The 16,124-nt window shown below is 50.8% G+C and overlaps 1 protein-coding gene across 1 annotated transcript in view; it reads left to right on the top strand.

Moving 5' to 3' along the window:
- The first annotated feature begins 736 nt into the window (after positions 1 to 736).
- The window catches only part of LOC144729841 (uncharacterized), a 105,255-nt gene continuing 89,867 nt past the window's right edge, over positions 737 to 16,124 (top strand). The window contains exons 1-2 of the mRNA XM_078610358.1: positions 737 to 1,126; positions 14,853 to 15,307. Coding sequence (XP_078466484.1) covers positions 14,960 to 15,307 — 348 coding nt within the window. The 5' untranslated portion in view covers positions 737 to 1,126; positions 14,853 to 14,959. The remainder of the gene's footprint in view (positions 1,127 to 14,852; positions 15,308 to 16,124) is intronic.

Raw genomic sequence — 16,124 nt, forward strand, 5'->3', positions numbered from 1 at the left:
AATGATGTGACTCCGACTGATGATGAATTGTGCGTGATGAAAATTATTTCACCAGATGTAATTTGCCACGCCTTCATTCTCTGCTGCCCCGTAATCTGGAACTCAGCCGTACGTTCTGTCGATTCCCTCTTCCCCCTGTTCAAGTCCATAGTACCTCTACATTTTAGCCTATGACTGCCTGCCTCCACAAAACACGCGCACTCACCGCGTCCGCACAGCGCCGTGCAGACGCGGTCGCAATTCGACACCACACAAAATCCATTTTGTCATTGCGCTTAAATGTCCGCTGCAGTCGTGACCTTGCGATACCCCGTTTCTTATCCGCGTGCGCCCTCTGCAGACCGTTTTGTGAAACCACATGCACGCCTCCCGTGACAACACTTGAACGCGTTTCTCTGCAACCCCTCAACTCATCCACAGTGGTCGCATTCGCCCATTGCGTAATATGAAATACGCCGCGCCGCGTGCCCGCCTGTGCGTTGCGAATCACTTGAGCACGTTGTCCATCCCGCGCGGTGTATCGGTCAAATAAACAACACCGCCGTGGATAGGTCAGCGTGGCGGTCGCCCTCTGCTGCCATCATCTGACCGCTGCTGCATCCCTCCCGCTGTCCCCCTCGCTCATTAAGCAAGTCCATCACGTCCCCATTGCCCCGGCAACCAGCAGGTATCCCAGGATCCTCGGCCAGGGCCTGCCCGCGATTGGCTGCCGAGCGGCGTCAGGGAGAGGGGAAGGGCAGGGCACCGACATCATCAGCAGCAGCAGCAGCCAGGAGCAAAATCAGAGGCAGCATCAATCGGTAGCAGTTTCACAGGCACAGTGACATCAGCAAGCAGCAGCAGCATCGTCGTCATCATCAGATGCAGCAGACGGCAGCAGTATCTCAGGCAGCAGTGACATCAGCCGCAGCAGCATTACCGTGATCATCATAAGCAGCAGTACCAGCAGCAGCAGCATCTTAAGAGGCAGAAGCATCATCAGCAGCAGCAGCAACAGCAGCAGCAGCATCAGCAGCATCATCTTAAGAGGCAGAATCAGCACCAGCATCACTGGCGGGCGTGGCTGGGACGAGGGAGGAGGAGGAGGATCGGGGAAGAGAGCGAGAGGATTTTTGATGCCGGACGGGTAAGACGCTGCCTCTCGCTTCACCCCTCGGCCATGATACTGAACACGTCTTCGCTTTGTTTTTATTTTAAAATGTAGGCCTCGGTTGTTTTTTGTTGCTGTTTGCGTGTTTTAATGTGACGGCTCGGATGATGAGCGCGCCCATCTGTGACGAGCCAGAGGCGACTACAGAGGCGAGGCGAGGCCTGTCTTGAAAATGCAATTGGCTATTTCGGAATTTGTGATTGATATCGTGCACGCTATGGTTGTGTGTGCGGTCGGTGCTCGAGACACCTTTCACTCACAGGCCTTCATCCAGCAGTGGATTGACGAACCATAACCGCTCACAATAATCATAAATTATGATGTTAATATCGCTTAAACGTTAACGATTTCATAATGTACATCGTGACAACACGACGTTCCGTGTTTATTTCGTTTAAATTATCAGCGATAAACAAGCGCGTATGTGTGTGTAAATAATGATGTTATTGTGTCTGTGTGTGCCTCCATGTGCTGTGGAGGAGGGCCATTGGGCGTAACGTTCACTGGTATCGGGTTATTTTTTTAATTCCTTTTAGGGCGACAGTGTTATTTATTGACTGATGTGTTAAGCCGTTGCTGTTAATTGTGCGTGTGCACCATTGCCAAACGCAGCAGCAAAAAATCAACTCGTGACGTGTCTGCTTGGTTGCTGTTGTTGATGATGCTGTTGTTGTTGATGATGATGCTGTTGCTGTTGATGCTGTTGCTGCCTGTTAACACAATATGAGGACACAAGAATAATGTTTCACCGTTATCTCAACGGCGTCAATACCGACGGACAAATGGGCGTCTCGGTGTGCCGCGAGCTACGAGTCGAGCGACGGGGCCGAGGCGTGGCCCTTCCCTGCTGGACGGGGGGGGGCCCTCGTGCCCCCCACGAGGGCCGAGGTCTGGGGGGGGGGCCCTCGTCCGCGTGGGCCAACGAGGGCGGTGGGTGGCGGGTGCGCGCGCGCCAAATGCGAGGGGGGCGGGTGGGGAATTTAAAATGTCAAGAACGAAGATGTCATTATTTCAATTCCCGCGCGCGTACGGAGGGAAATGCGACTTATAATAATTAATTTCTCAATATTCTCTGGTTTAAAAAAAAACGCTTATTTTTATTTGAACGGAAGACACGGGGGGGGGGGGGCAAAAATGTTGCCCAGTTTAACAGAACCCTCCGCCTAGATGCTGCTTGCCCTTGGGGTTTGGGGGCTGTAGGGGGCGCCGATTGCACGGCTCGCCTTGGGGCTGCTGGCAAGGTGTCTGGTGTCGTGATCTCAGCCAGGGGGCTTCCAATCAACAAATGTACGGCAAGGGCGGGGCCCTTCAACCGCTCAAAAGGCGCGTACAGTGAATGTGTGTCTCTCTCTAGCTCTCCCTGCATGCTCAATCCACTGCTGGGTGATGGCCTCCCCCGCAAAGTCGTCGCGCAATGCGCAACGCAAAGTCTCGTACATTTATTTTTAGCCTTTAATCGAAATGGGTTTATTTGGAAATGCACTTTTCATTCTGAAAGGCTGCGTCTGCTGCTCAATAGCAGCTATTAGGTAACTATTCACGTGCCCATTTTCAAGGTTGGTCATCAGAAGAAAGGTTAACAGTTGAATCCTCACCAGCTCTGCCCATGTTGTACACAAGGTTCAGTCGACAACTCTTAACATCCGCTCTTATGTACCTCTGGCCTGCCGCTTCATGTGCCACGAGGAAGGGCCAATGGCTGAAACGTCGATAATAAAGGTTGTTGGGTGAGATCGCGTAAGTATAAATGTGCGTAACCCTCCACCACCCGACACAGCCAATTAGTAATGGATTTGTCACGTCAACAAAACGCCAATTAGTGACTACTTCAGCCGACCGGTGTGTTGGAGAGTAAATCCACAACATTTACAATCTGAGTAGCACGACGTTTCGCTGGTAATTACATCCAGCATCATCGATTTGCACATTTATACTAAGGGGCCGTCCATAAATGACGTCACGCGATTTTGCACGATTTTTTACCCCCCCCCCCTCGTCACACGGCGTCACAAAAAGTCAGACCCCCCTCAAATATGACGTCACAAAGCTCTGCCCCCCCCCCAAACTTAAAACATGCTTCAAATCGCTTTAAACTATTGTCATTGTAGTGCGTATTTAATGTGGCGCTGCACTCTGATGTTGTAGGAGAAAACATAAAATCTATTTAATTAAGTAGAACGTGTTGTCTATATTTAAAGTTGCGCATTTTGATGTGACGTCACATTTCTCAAACCCCCCCCCCCCTCGTCACACATCGTCACAAATGTCTGACCCCCCCCCCCCAGGTGCGTGACGTCATTTATGGACGGCCCCTTACGCGATCTAACCCAAAAACCTTTATTATGAGTAATATTGGTCACGAAAGCCCACTACGTGTTCAACTGGCTGGAACGTCTCGCATTCTCTCGATGTTTTGTGTGTGTCCCCTTTATTGCCCACTCTGTTGTCGACGGGATTGTTTGGATGTTTTTTTTGGCCGGGGGGGGAGTTTATATGTCAAGTGAGTAAACATCGTTCTAGAATTGGCCACTGGCATGAAAACGCAGTGCCCGTCGACACGCGTGCAACATTGCCTCTTGCAGGGCGACCTGACATCCGTGGAGTCGTTTTAAGGAGACAGAATATTGGAGAAAAAAAACGTTGAAAACGTAACAAATCTCAATTCTGTCGAACAAAATCGCATTGTAATGATTATCTGAATAATGGCCATGTTAAACATGTGAAATGCATTTAACTATCAATCTACCGAGCACCTTCACGCGAGCTGATTTCATCGCTCCATCTCCTCCAGTGGAACGTCCTCTCAGCCGCTTTGGTTTCCTTTGGCAGCAACTCCGTCATCGTCCGCATTTCACGATAGGGATAAATAACGATTTACAGCCGTTCGTTAATCCGCTGCGGGACTAATGCCTCACCCATGCCGCCGTGCTCGTGACGCGGCGTTGTTTGACCCACACTTCACCGCGCTGGCCAGCGCGGGTTGACAAAGTTGGAGGGACATAGCGACAGGACCAGTTCCCCATTGATCTGAGCCATTGGCGGGAATCAAACTCAGGTCGTCGGGTTCGTAGTGCGGCGCGTAAAGGACCGGACCACCGCCTCACCCCCGAAAAGCTGTGTTGCCATCAGTAACGTTACAATGATGACGTTGCAGTCGTATATAAAGTTGAGGCCCTCATCCGGCAGTGGACTGATCGTGGCAAATTATGATTTTGCTTCACATTCTTGCAAATTGGGCCGCTTCTTATCACAGCCATAAGGAGCTGCCATGATGACCAAGTGTGGTGAGGTATGGTCAAATGACTTCCCTCACCGACATAAACGGTATGGGGAGGCCTTCATCTGCCCATGGTTTGACAAAGCTCTCAAAATATAATACTGGTAGGAACCTCCTGGTTACACCAGCCCACAGGGGATTATTGTGTCCGTCCGTCGTGCATCCAAAAATGGGAGGGGTGGGGCTGGGTGGAGAGGGGAGGGTGGGGAGGGGCTGGGTGGGGAGGGGCTGGGTAGGGAGGGTGGGTAGGGGGTGGGAGGGGTGGGGCTGGGTGGGGAGGGGCTGGTCACCCCGTGGTGCCCTTATAAAACTCAACGTTTAACCTACTCACGCCGGCTTGTGCCCACCCTCGCAGTCGGCCATATTTGCGGAATACACCACGCCGCCGCAGGAATGTGTTTTATTTAAGAGCCTGTGGAATTCTGCACGACGCCCAAATTTGGCACGTGCCCAGTGGTGGTGGCTACGCGCGTGGCTGCCTGTAACCCAGCACCGTGGGAGGCAGCAGCGAGGGTTGGTGGATGACCGCACGCAAATGCAGCGACACTCCCTCCCTTCCTGTGGGCGTGTCGAGGAGGTGCCGTGCCCTGGTTTGCCAGGAGAAGGCGGCACGGCGGAAATGTGGACACCCACCTGTTCGGTTGGTACGGGATTGAGTGTTTCCTCCTCGCACGCGTGTGTTTTCTCCGGGTGCTCCGGTTTTCCTCCCGCGTGTAAACGCTCGTTGATTGGCCGATAAAACGCCTTCATGTGTAGAGGACCGCAGAGCCTGGGCATTTGTTGGTGGCGCTGACTCCCCGCGTGGCTCCTCGCGGCTCTGAGTTGTTCTTTCTCTACGAGAGCGAGCGAATGCTGTGCGGTGGTGGAGCGTTATAAGTTGACATTAACGCCATTTATTACACCGCAAGCATCAGCCATGATCACTCCATTGATGTTTGGAGGTCTCCCCAAGCCGATGTAACAATCCACGCGTCACCTTTCACACGATCTGTTTTCGTCGCTCGATCTCCGTGGCCGATATATTCTCGTGCGAGTCCCCTCCTTTAGCTGCCACTCCGTCGTTAGTCTCGACCATCGGTGCATCGTCCCGTCTAGCCACGGTGGCGAGATGTTAACTCCCTCGCCTGGTATGCAGGAGGTGAGTACAATACCAACCCTGACGCCTATATATTTGGAGTTTGCATGTCTCTCTCCCCGTGGTCGCTTGGATTTTTCTCTGGGTCCTCCACATTTAGAATCAACATGCTTTTAGAGTATTTGGCTGCTATACATTTCCACGTGATTTTCCACTTCGTTGCGTTATGATTCGTGACGAGGTCTTTTCTGAAAAATAGCTACATAGCTCAATGGACCTTACCCGGTTAGATAAAAATGTATAAATACAGTACTGTCCTGCGAAAGCTCACTCACTTTTTCTGAACAGTCAACGTGACATCTCTTACTTGCTGGGTGTTCTCCAAACCACACGTTCCTCTATCTGTCTCTCAGAGTAATTATGACATGTACCATGACTTCCTCATTTAGCTAATTAGAAGATCTGGCATCTTCCTGCTCCAGTGAGCACTGAACAGGTCGTTGCTCTTCCCAGTGAGTGAACCTAGAGCCAGTGGTGGACTTTCCACATTCCTATGCCAGAAAATGATATACCACAATTATTATTGACTTACCACGAAGTGTTACTTATTTAACTAAACATGATGGGTTAATTCTAGATTTGACGTTTTCGTGACTGCAAGGGTCCATACTCTTTGTTTTTCATTTATATTTTATTTTATTTGTATTATTTTATTCTTTATTATTTTTCTCTTCACCTACGTGACTTTACCGAAAGAACCAAATAGTATGATGGGATAATGTTCATGGGCCGAGTTAGCCGCACCTAAAATTGTAAAGATAAATTAGCGAGGCCCCTACCAGCTTGCAGTGAGTTCTTTCATTCTCCTTTGCTGCTCCCTCTGTCTGAACCTCTCGTTCCCAAGCCATCCATGTTTTCTGTCAGCTCCTCTTGACATCAACGTTCAAGACTTTTCTTTTTTACTGGGCCCTAATTGCCTCTGTATCTCTATATTATAAACGTGCACACTGTCTGCACGATGGTCTTGAGATGCAATCATATTTAGACGCTGCATTTTGTGGTGTAGACTCAAGCAGAGACCCACAGACTCATGCAGAGAACCATATACTTACACACATATTCATGGACTCACGTAGAGACCCATAGACTCACACAGAGACCCATAGACTCACACAGAGAATCATATACACACACAAAATGTATGGGCTCACGTAGAGACCCATAGACTCACACAGAGACCCATAGACTCACACAGAGAACCATATACCCACACAAAAATGTATGGACTTACGTAGAGACCCATAGACTCACACAGAGACCCATAGACTCACACAGAGACCCATAGACTCACACAGAGAACCATATACTCACACAAAAATGTATGGACTTATATAGAGACCCATAGACTCACACAGAGACCCATAGACTCACACAGAGACCCATATACTCGCACAAAAATGTATGGACTTACGTAGAGACCCATAGACTCACACAGAGACCCATATACTCACACAGAGACCCATAGACTCACACAGAGAACCATATACTCACACAAAAATGTATGGACTTACGTAGAGACCCATAGACTCACACAGAGACCCATAGACTCACACAGAGACCCATAGACTCACACAGAGACCCATAGACTCACACAGAGAGTCAGAAACTCACAAAGAGACCCACAGACTCGCATACAGATCCATAGAGTCGCATCAAGAGGCACAGACTCAGATATAGACCCATATGTTCGTATAGAGCCTCACAGACTCACATGGAGACCCAGAGAACAGTGGCTCTCACCTGGGGGTACGTGGACCCCTGGGGGTTTGTGGAAATGTCCCAGGGGGTACGTGGGGTGATTTATAAACGTGTGAAATTATATCGTACGTGGTCAGAGTTATTGCTGAATAATCATGTACGCATCTGCCAATATGAAACAACTTCGATAAAATTGTAATCCATACGGCAACCTAGAACTATACAGAAGACCTTCCTAAACCCCAGTGATCGTAAACAATGTGGCTTTCAAGAGTCATCAGCGAGCGCGAATAATTTACCTCTCGCATGACGAGCGTCCGTTGAAGTTGTATTCGCTTGCAGTTACGAGCTCGTTAGGACACCTCACAAAATGGACAATTGGTTCAAATATTTACATTCATTATTCATACATTTACTCCTCAGAACCGTGTTGGGTCAGGCAAGAGGGGGAGGGTGCACTCAGTTCAAACAAAATGCAACAAGGGGGAGGGGGTGCAACAGTAGCAGCCAACAAAAGGTTGAGAATAACCACTGGCCATAGACCCGTGGAGTACAAAGCGCACCACGAATCGTTGCACAAGCCATTCACTGCCATTCTGAAGAAACTCCCCGCACTGGACCGCAGCAATCCCTGCAAAAATTCCATCCTCTCTCAAGCCGCTCATTCATAGCAGGGGTCACCTACTCACATGACTCCTGTCCCTCCACAGTCTCCACGACCCAGTGCAATCAGGTTTCCGCCAGGGCCATTCCACCGCAATTGCTTGCGCACAGGTGGTAAATGACCTCCGTCTCTCTTCAGATCGTGGATCCGAACTCGCTCCTAGTTCTCCGAGACCTCTCCCCTGCTATGGAGGCGTCTCCACCCACACCTCCACCCTGGTCCCGCTCGCGCCTCCCACGCCACAGGTTTTTTTTTTCATTTTCATTTATTAGGTAAAGCCCTGTGAGCCATTCGGCTCTTGAATCGGGTACAACCGCAACAAACAAAAAACTAAAACATGAATAAGAAAACATCTTAAAGTGACTATGTGATTATGTGCAAACAGAAAAATCCAAGAAAAGACAGCAAAATATTGCAGAAAAAGCACCGTACACCAACGCTGTGTGAAAAAATCCCAGTGGGATGCAAGTCAAACAACAACAACAACCACAAGACAACTTAGATTAAGGCCATCAGTCTAACTCCGTACTACAACAAACAAACATGGCCAAAAAAAAAAAAACATGGCCAAACCAAAAAACTTTTCGAAATCACCTAAATAAAGCCATAAAAGCAATGTAACAGTGATTATAGGAACTGTGACCGAATTTTCACAATAAACGACATAAACGTACCACCAAACCCTGCAGCCATAGCTGGCTGCATGAGTCACTCCACAACAGCAGAAGCATCAGTCGGAGTATCAACATTTTTCAATGCACCTTTAAGATCAGCACCGTCTACGCCCCTATACAGGGGCCGCCTCCCTCCCAGAAGCCCCTGTGCCCGAGGTGTCACACAGGGCTCCATCCTTGGCCGTTTGTGCTTCCCGCAAGTGTCTTCTCCCACGTGATCCCAAAAAACATCTTCGGCTTCAACGGCGATCATCAACCTCTACATTAGACGCACGGAGTTTGGCGATGTCTACTCTACTCCACGTTCTACATCTCATTGCCTGCCGCGTGGCTTGGCCGACCAGGCGAGTTGCCCCATAATTGGAAAGTCGCGGAGTTCAAATTTTAGTTGGAGGGCGGGGGCATTGACTCAGCCCATCATCCCCCCCCCCCCCCGGCGGGTCAATAAAACGAGCACCACTTTGTGGGGGCAATCAACAACGGTATAGACTTACCCCGCCATAGTAACGTGGAATTTCCCACCACTGGCTTAGCAGAGCTGTCGTGAGCAGGGTGTGAGCACCAATGACTCAATGCACTTTTGAGCAGCAGGAACTCACTCCACTGACTCCAGCAAGTCAACCTGCCGGCCCACGCTCACCGCCTGCCTTGATGCGGTCTCACTTCTGACTTCCTCCATCATCGGCATGGTGCTGCACGTGGAGAGAACGTTCTTTCATTCCCTCTCATCGTGGCTCGAGGCATTGGGGTGCCCCACGAATAATGAAGCTGTGCAGCTGGCCACGCTGAGAGGTCGTGGTGGAAGGAGGGGAGGGTAACGCTTTCCACCGCTAAGGTTTTCTCACCGAGCTCTCGGCGAGAGAGGGATGACTTCTGTGGGGGGGGGGGGGGTGACTTCGGTGTTTCCGTGACAGCATGGCTGATGCCAGTGTGTGCTGCCTGTCTAAACTTAACAATGTTTTATTTGACCAGGTAAGGCCCACTGAAGCGACCTGGCCACAAATGATAGCTCAACGAAGTGGCTTATCATCACGTGGACATTTACAGCAGCCAAATGTTGGAGAGAACAACCAGAGGACCCGGAGAAAAATCCACACAATCACGGGAGAACGTGCACACTCCAAATATACAACAGGCGTCAGGCCCGGGATCGAACCCACGATCTCCTATACACCAGGCGAGGTAGTTAACATCTTGTCACCATGGCACTTCCTGCCGTCCGTGATTAAACTGGGATCTCGAGAGTCGCGGTGTGAGGGTCTCAGCCCGGTCACCAATGACAGCAAGGAAACATCATCAACAGCAGCCATGGCCAATCCACTGCTGCGTGAAGGCCTCTCCCAAGTGCGACCATCTCTCACCATCCTTGCTTTTGTAATTGCTGCACAAACAACAAAAACGACAACAATAATAACAACAAAAACAATAACAATGACAACAAAAACAACAATAACAACAATAAAAACGACAGCAATGACAACAAATAAACCAAAATGTTTGTATTTTATTTATTTTATTTTACCTTTATACCAACAAAAAAAGCCCCTGCGGATTTGGCTCTGTCAATGAACGCAGCTGATTGTGTCGAATGAAATTCACAAGAATCACGAGAGAAAGGCAAAGTTAGATTTCTGGGACCTGTACTGAGATAGCAAGAGAGTGAATTTCGATTTAAAGCTTTCGTGATTGCAGGGATTCATCTTCTTGGTTCTTTCGGTAAAGTCACGTAGAAGGGAAGTAATAAAATAATAAAAATAAAACATAATAAAATAATTCTCACGACGTTTCAGCCACAACGCAAGCAGCCGTCCTGCATAATGCACGGGCATATGTAGTACTAATCACATACCTGCATTTCCCATAAATATGCTAAATTCCTCTTGATATGCAAATTCATTGTCAAGGCGCCCTTTCCCCTCCTTCCAACCCAGCTTACATATATGCTCCAAGCACGTGTGCTATTTCATTCAGACGCTGTCGCCTCGACAGACCTGGTTTTCACCTGAGGACGGCTGCTTGCGTTGTGGCCGAAACGTCGTCAGAATTATTTTCTTATGTTTTATTTTTATTATTTTATTACTTCCCTTCTACGTGACTTTACCGAAAGAACCAAGAAGAAGAGAGTGAATACGAACGTGTTTTGAACGGACGCACTGATAGGTACAAGACGCCGGGGAAGACAGCGAATTTAATTACAGCTGAATGGAAATACGGTCGTGATGATCGACTTTGAGAGAGGACGCGGCGCACACACAGAGAGAGAGAGATCTTGCACCTCCGTGAATGAACATTTACGTTCGGTTGACGAGCGACGGAGCGAAACGAAATGCTCCGGGCCCTTCCTTTGGCTGAACCGTCCCTGGAGTTGTTCTGAGGACGACGCCGTCCATCTCCCACACGGCCACTCTTTGAGAGGCGGCGATGCGCCGCTCACCGCCACACGGAGCATTCTGATGGGGGCGGAGGGGGGGACACGGCCCCCCTAATCTCGTAACACAACGCCGGTCGGAGAGGCGGGGAACGCGCTTGGAGATAAAACGGAAAAATCCCGACGTTGATGTAATGCAATGAAAACGCGAGAGTGCCCTTCTCGGTGACAGCTGCCGTGGACTCGCATGGCTGGCGCCCTCGGAATGGACTTAGACGAGGCCTCCTTGCACTCCAATTTGTGCAGCACTGGAAACCCAATGCACCCTCAACCCCCCCCCCCCCCCCACCATCGCTCTCATCTCCCGCTCTCTCATCTCTCTCTCATCTCTCTCATCTCTCGCTCTCTCATCTCTCTCTCATCTCTCTCATCTCTCTCTCATCTCTCTCTCATCTCTCTCATCTCTCGCTCTCTCATCTTTCTCTCTCATCTCTCGCTCTTTCATCTCTCGCCCTCTCATCTCATCTCTCTCTCATCTCTCGCACTCTCATCTCTCTCTCATCTCTCCCTGCTAGTCGAGCGTGAAGGCTTTCTCTCTCGAATTAAGTTTGACGTCTGTAACCGCGAAAACAAGATGTCAATTATTTGCCCTGTGAATGAGATAGCAACAACACAAAATCCATTCTCTGCGTTTGGCTGTTAAAAATGCAGGCCTGGGTTTTTTTGCTTTGCGCGTCCCGGTTTTATTTTGTTCCTTCTGTTTTGGCCTCGGTTGCTCTGAGGTTTTACGCTCACGCATCGATACAAGATTCGTGAGGCGAACCCGGCCACTGCCTTCCTGCACGGGGCGGCCCTGCCATCAAAAATAATGTCTGACGTGTAGTAGAAAATTAAACCTCGCCAAAGCTTAAATTAATAAAAAATCAAACGAACACACGGATCAAATTTTCTGGTAAAAATTCGCAAACGGGAATACAGCGTGCGGTGGATTTGTTGGCAATATTTGAGTCTTCAAAACTTTTGTGATTGGATTGCCACCTGCCTGGGTTTGACCCAGACAACCAGGAATACGGCACCCGTGCATGTGTACGTATGTATGCTGAACTTCTTTCGTACCGTACGTAGCCAACCGTGCTTACCACAGGCGCCTGTGGTTAACGCAGTACTTGATTTCTTGCAAGAGGTATCTCTTTCGTGTTTGTACATCTTAACACCTCCTGTTCTATTGCCAGAAAGGGTCAAACTATTCTCATTTTTCATATTTTAATACTGGCGAAATGTCCCATGCTATAGCTGCTGCTCACCCCGAGGTCTAAATGCTCTGATACGCGTGGCATTGCCCTTGTGCTGTCCGCCTTTTGGCGTCCTTCTCTGGTCTGACACTGGCGGTGAGACCAGGCCATGAAGAAGGCCGCTATCTCTGGTGCAGGCCAATCAGTTTCTAAGGCAATGCAATCTATTATTTTCAGAGCGTGTTTGTTTGCATGTTCACCACAAGTACCTGTGGTTAATGCAGACTTGATTCTGTACAAAAGGTTCCTGTTTGGTGTTTGAACATCTTAACACCTCCTGTGGTATTGCCAGAAAGGGTAAAAACTATTCTTATTTTTCATACTTTGATACTCGCAAAAAGGTATCCCACGATATCTACCCGGAGGCGTTGCCACCGCCACCTGTGTTGGGATGGCTACAGGCAGTGGGTTGTTCCGGTGTTGCTGTGCTGAACTTTATTACAGGAAAACTGCACAGTTTTGATCATAGAACTAAACTAAATCTATTAGACTATATTGCCATTTTACCAGGTAAGGCCCCACTGGGCTGTACAGCTATTTTTGAGCAGTGACCTAGTCATCACAAATGATAGCACAACGGAAGTGGCTTATCATCATGTGGAAATTTTTCGCGGACAAGTACTCGAAATGCATGATTCTAAACGTGGAGCGAAAAACCGGAGGACGCGAAGAAAAATCCAAGCGACCACGGGGAGAACACGCAAGCTGGCGCCAGGGTCGGGATCAAACCCACGACCTCCTGTGTACCAACCGAGGTCGTGCTAACCGTAGACCCATAGGCTGCCGGAGATATATTAGTAAGTGAAAATGGTGGCAACCCGACCCAGGCTCACTCGTATACATAAGCGCCTTTATTTCTTTACCTGGATAAAACCTGAATATGCAACACCTCATTTGCACGGGTAGCCAGTGAGACGACGAAAGAGTTCCTCTCGGCGCGGCCTCTTTCTCCGCCGTGTTTCCTGTCGACACCCTCCTGCTGTGCGTAAATGCGAGGCTCCACGTCGCTGTCCTCTGCGGAGTCCGGACGATCGGGCCGGGGTGCAAATTTCATCTGCAGCGGGTGACGTCCCCATTGAGCGATGCATAAATAAATAAATACGCGGATAAATAAATAAACGCATCCATCGTTCCGGATGAGCGCCGCTGGGTTCCTTCTCCCCGCTCCGTGAGTGCTTTCCCAGCTCCACGACGCCCCCCCCCCCCCTACCCACCCCCGGAGCCAGCAGGAGGCATCGTGGCCCTTTTGTCGGCGCGTGATTCAATTCGCGGGCCTTCTTCGTCGATCCACCGCTGCATGGAGGGCTTTGCCACGAATGCGCGGCATGGGCCGCGCCGGTCCGCGCTGGTTGCGGGGTGCGGTGCCTGGGACCGGTTCGGATATCGCTGCGCGCCGCTGATGTTGGCCGTTAATGGAATTCGGGGGTCGCCGGGTTCACGGCGCGGTGCGCTGATTGCCGCTGCCGCTAAGCGATCGTTACGATGCTGCCGGTAATGAAGCCGACAAGCGGATTCTTATTTTAGTTTTTTTCACTTGATAATTACGAACGATCCGTCGACGCTGGCGGTGGCGAGTGAGGGCGGAGCAGATGGCCCTGGCCACCCGTGCGGGGAGGCGCCCATGAGCCCCCCGGCGGTGCCGGCATGTGGCATCTGTACCGGTGAGAAACACAACACCGCTACTCTGCTGCCGGCTTCCTCTCCCACCCGAACGATTTCAATGTTAGGTCGCCGATTTTATTCAATAATTTTAACTGCATACGCATTTGTCTTTTTTGGGAAATAATTATTTGAAGGCGGTGGGGCGTGGCGGTAGTTATGTACTTATGTATGTTGAATTTATTTCGCACCGTACGTAGCCAACCGTGCTAATCGGAGGTGCGGTTGCTAAATAAATCGGCAGCCTGCCGCCTAAATCGGTGCGGTTGGCAAGCGCGCACCGGGGCAGTGGTTCCCAACCGGCGGTTCGCGCGCCACGCCGGCGCCCTCCGCAAGGCCGCGGGAAGCGGTTCGTGGAACCGGCGCGGGCGACGACGAGTTCTCGTTTTCGTAGAACCCCGTCGCCTCCATCTCACCGCACCGTGGTCCACGAGGAGACGTTTTGTTCAGGGGTCGGCGGTGATCCACGGGGAACCACCACAATACACGTCGGTGTACACGCCAGAGACGCCTGGCCCGGTGTCAGTGTGCGCGCGTGTCTGTGTGTGTGTCAGTGTGCGCGCGTGTCTGTGTGTGTGTCAGTGTGCGCCCGTGTCCGTGTGTGTGTCAGTGTGTGCGCGTGTGTGCCGTGAGCGGTAGTGTAGCGGTTAACACTCCGCACTACAAACCCGGCGACTCAAGTTCGATTCCCGCTCACGGCCAACATCAGTTATCTGAAATGGTCCTGGGCCTCCCTTAGGTCGACTCAGCCTGAAATGAGTGCCTGGTGCAGTGTCTAAACATCGTCACTCGGCACACAAAGGCGTGGTGCTGCCCGCCCACCCCTTCTTGCGCCGTGCCGGCCTTCACAGGTACTCGACGTTCACGGCCCTTGCCCCAGCATTCCGTGAAGGCTATCCGGGGGGGAATCTTTGTCTTTTGTGCCGTGAGCGCAGGTACAGGTGGGCCGGCAGCAGGTCGCGCTCCTTGAGCACCTGTCCCCCCGGCTCCTCCCGGCGCTGAGGATCCGTCCGCGGCCACCGCCGCAGCAGCCGCAGCCGCGATGCCGGACAAGAAACTGATGCAGGACGACCTGGGCGACGCCCGGGTGGGGAACCAGAACTTCTACGGCCACGCTGCGGACGGCCGCGCGTTCCGCCCCGTGGGGCCGGGCCCGGTCGGCCGGGCCCTGGGGGCATTCGAGCGCGAGCCGGCCGGCTGGGCGGACGAGGGCGGCTGGTACGAGCGCCTGCCCCCCCTCTACGCGCCGGCCGACTGGGGGGCCGTGCTCAACCTGCCCGAGATCGAGGAGTGGCTGCGGCGCACGGCGGAGCGCGTGCGGGACCTGGCGGAGTTCGTGCAGCACGACACGAGCAACCGGCACATCGACTTGCACCTGGTGCAGCTCAAGGTCGGCGCCGCACGCGAACCCCCCCGAACCCCCCCCCCCCCGGCCGTGTAGCCTCGAGCAGTCCGTGGGTGCCGCGTGCTGTCGACGCGTGACTATGAAGGTGCGGCGCACGAGCTGCACGTGTGTGGGTTGGACTTCTTTCGCGCCACCGTTCGTAGCCGACCGCGCTAATCGGAGGTGCGGGGGAAGAACAACAAACTAAACGCAACAAGAAGAAACAGGTCTAGAGAAATGAGTTCTCGTTAACTTCCAATTAACCGTGTCGTTTTACGTCAAGGTAAATAAAACTTCGAAACTTAGTAAAATGCATTGATTTTATTAATTATATTTTGTTGCCTTGGTGCATGTATCGATTTGTGTTGCTGCACAATTTAACTAAGCAAACGTACAGTGCAGTATCAATTCTGCGAGACATTGAGATGTTCTCGCGTATACTCAGTCGGCCACACGGGGAACGTAACCCCCCGTTCCCTATGGAAACACGGCCTCCACGTTCGCAGAGAATTCTTCTCTCGCATCGATTTTCAAGAACCCAACCCCTCGCGAATGTCGAGGTCTCACCGTATTATCATTAATTACACTGGTCAACACACTTTTTCTGGCATAAGGTATTCCAACGGTTTTTAGGTAATTTTGGGGTGCTGATTTCAAATCTGGCATCAGTTTTTGTCTATCACATCAGGTTTTTGAGATATCAAATATTGCGTTTTCAATAAAAACTGCAGAAGAAAAAAATTAAATAAATGTGGATATCTACATAAAATTATATTATAAACACACTATCCTAAAAATACAGCACCATATTTTAACACTAAAG

Source organism: Lampetra planeri, chromosome 33, assembly GCF_965212315.1.
Source record: "Lampetra planeri chromosome 33, kcLamPlan1.2.h2, whole genome shotgun sequence".
NCBI lineage: Eukaryota > Metazoa > Chordata > Hyperoartia > Petromyzontiformes > Petromyzontidae > Lampetra > Lampetra planeri.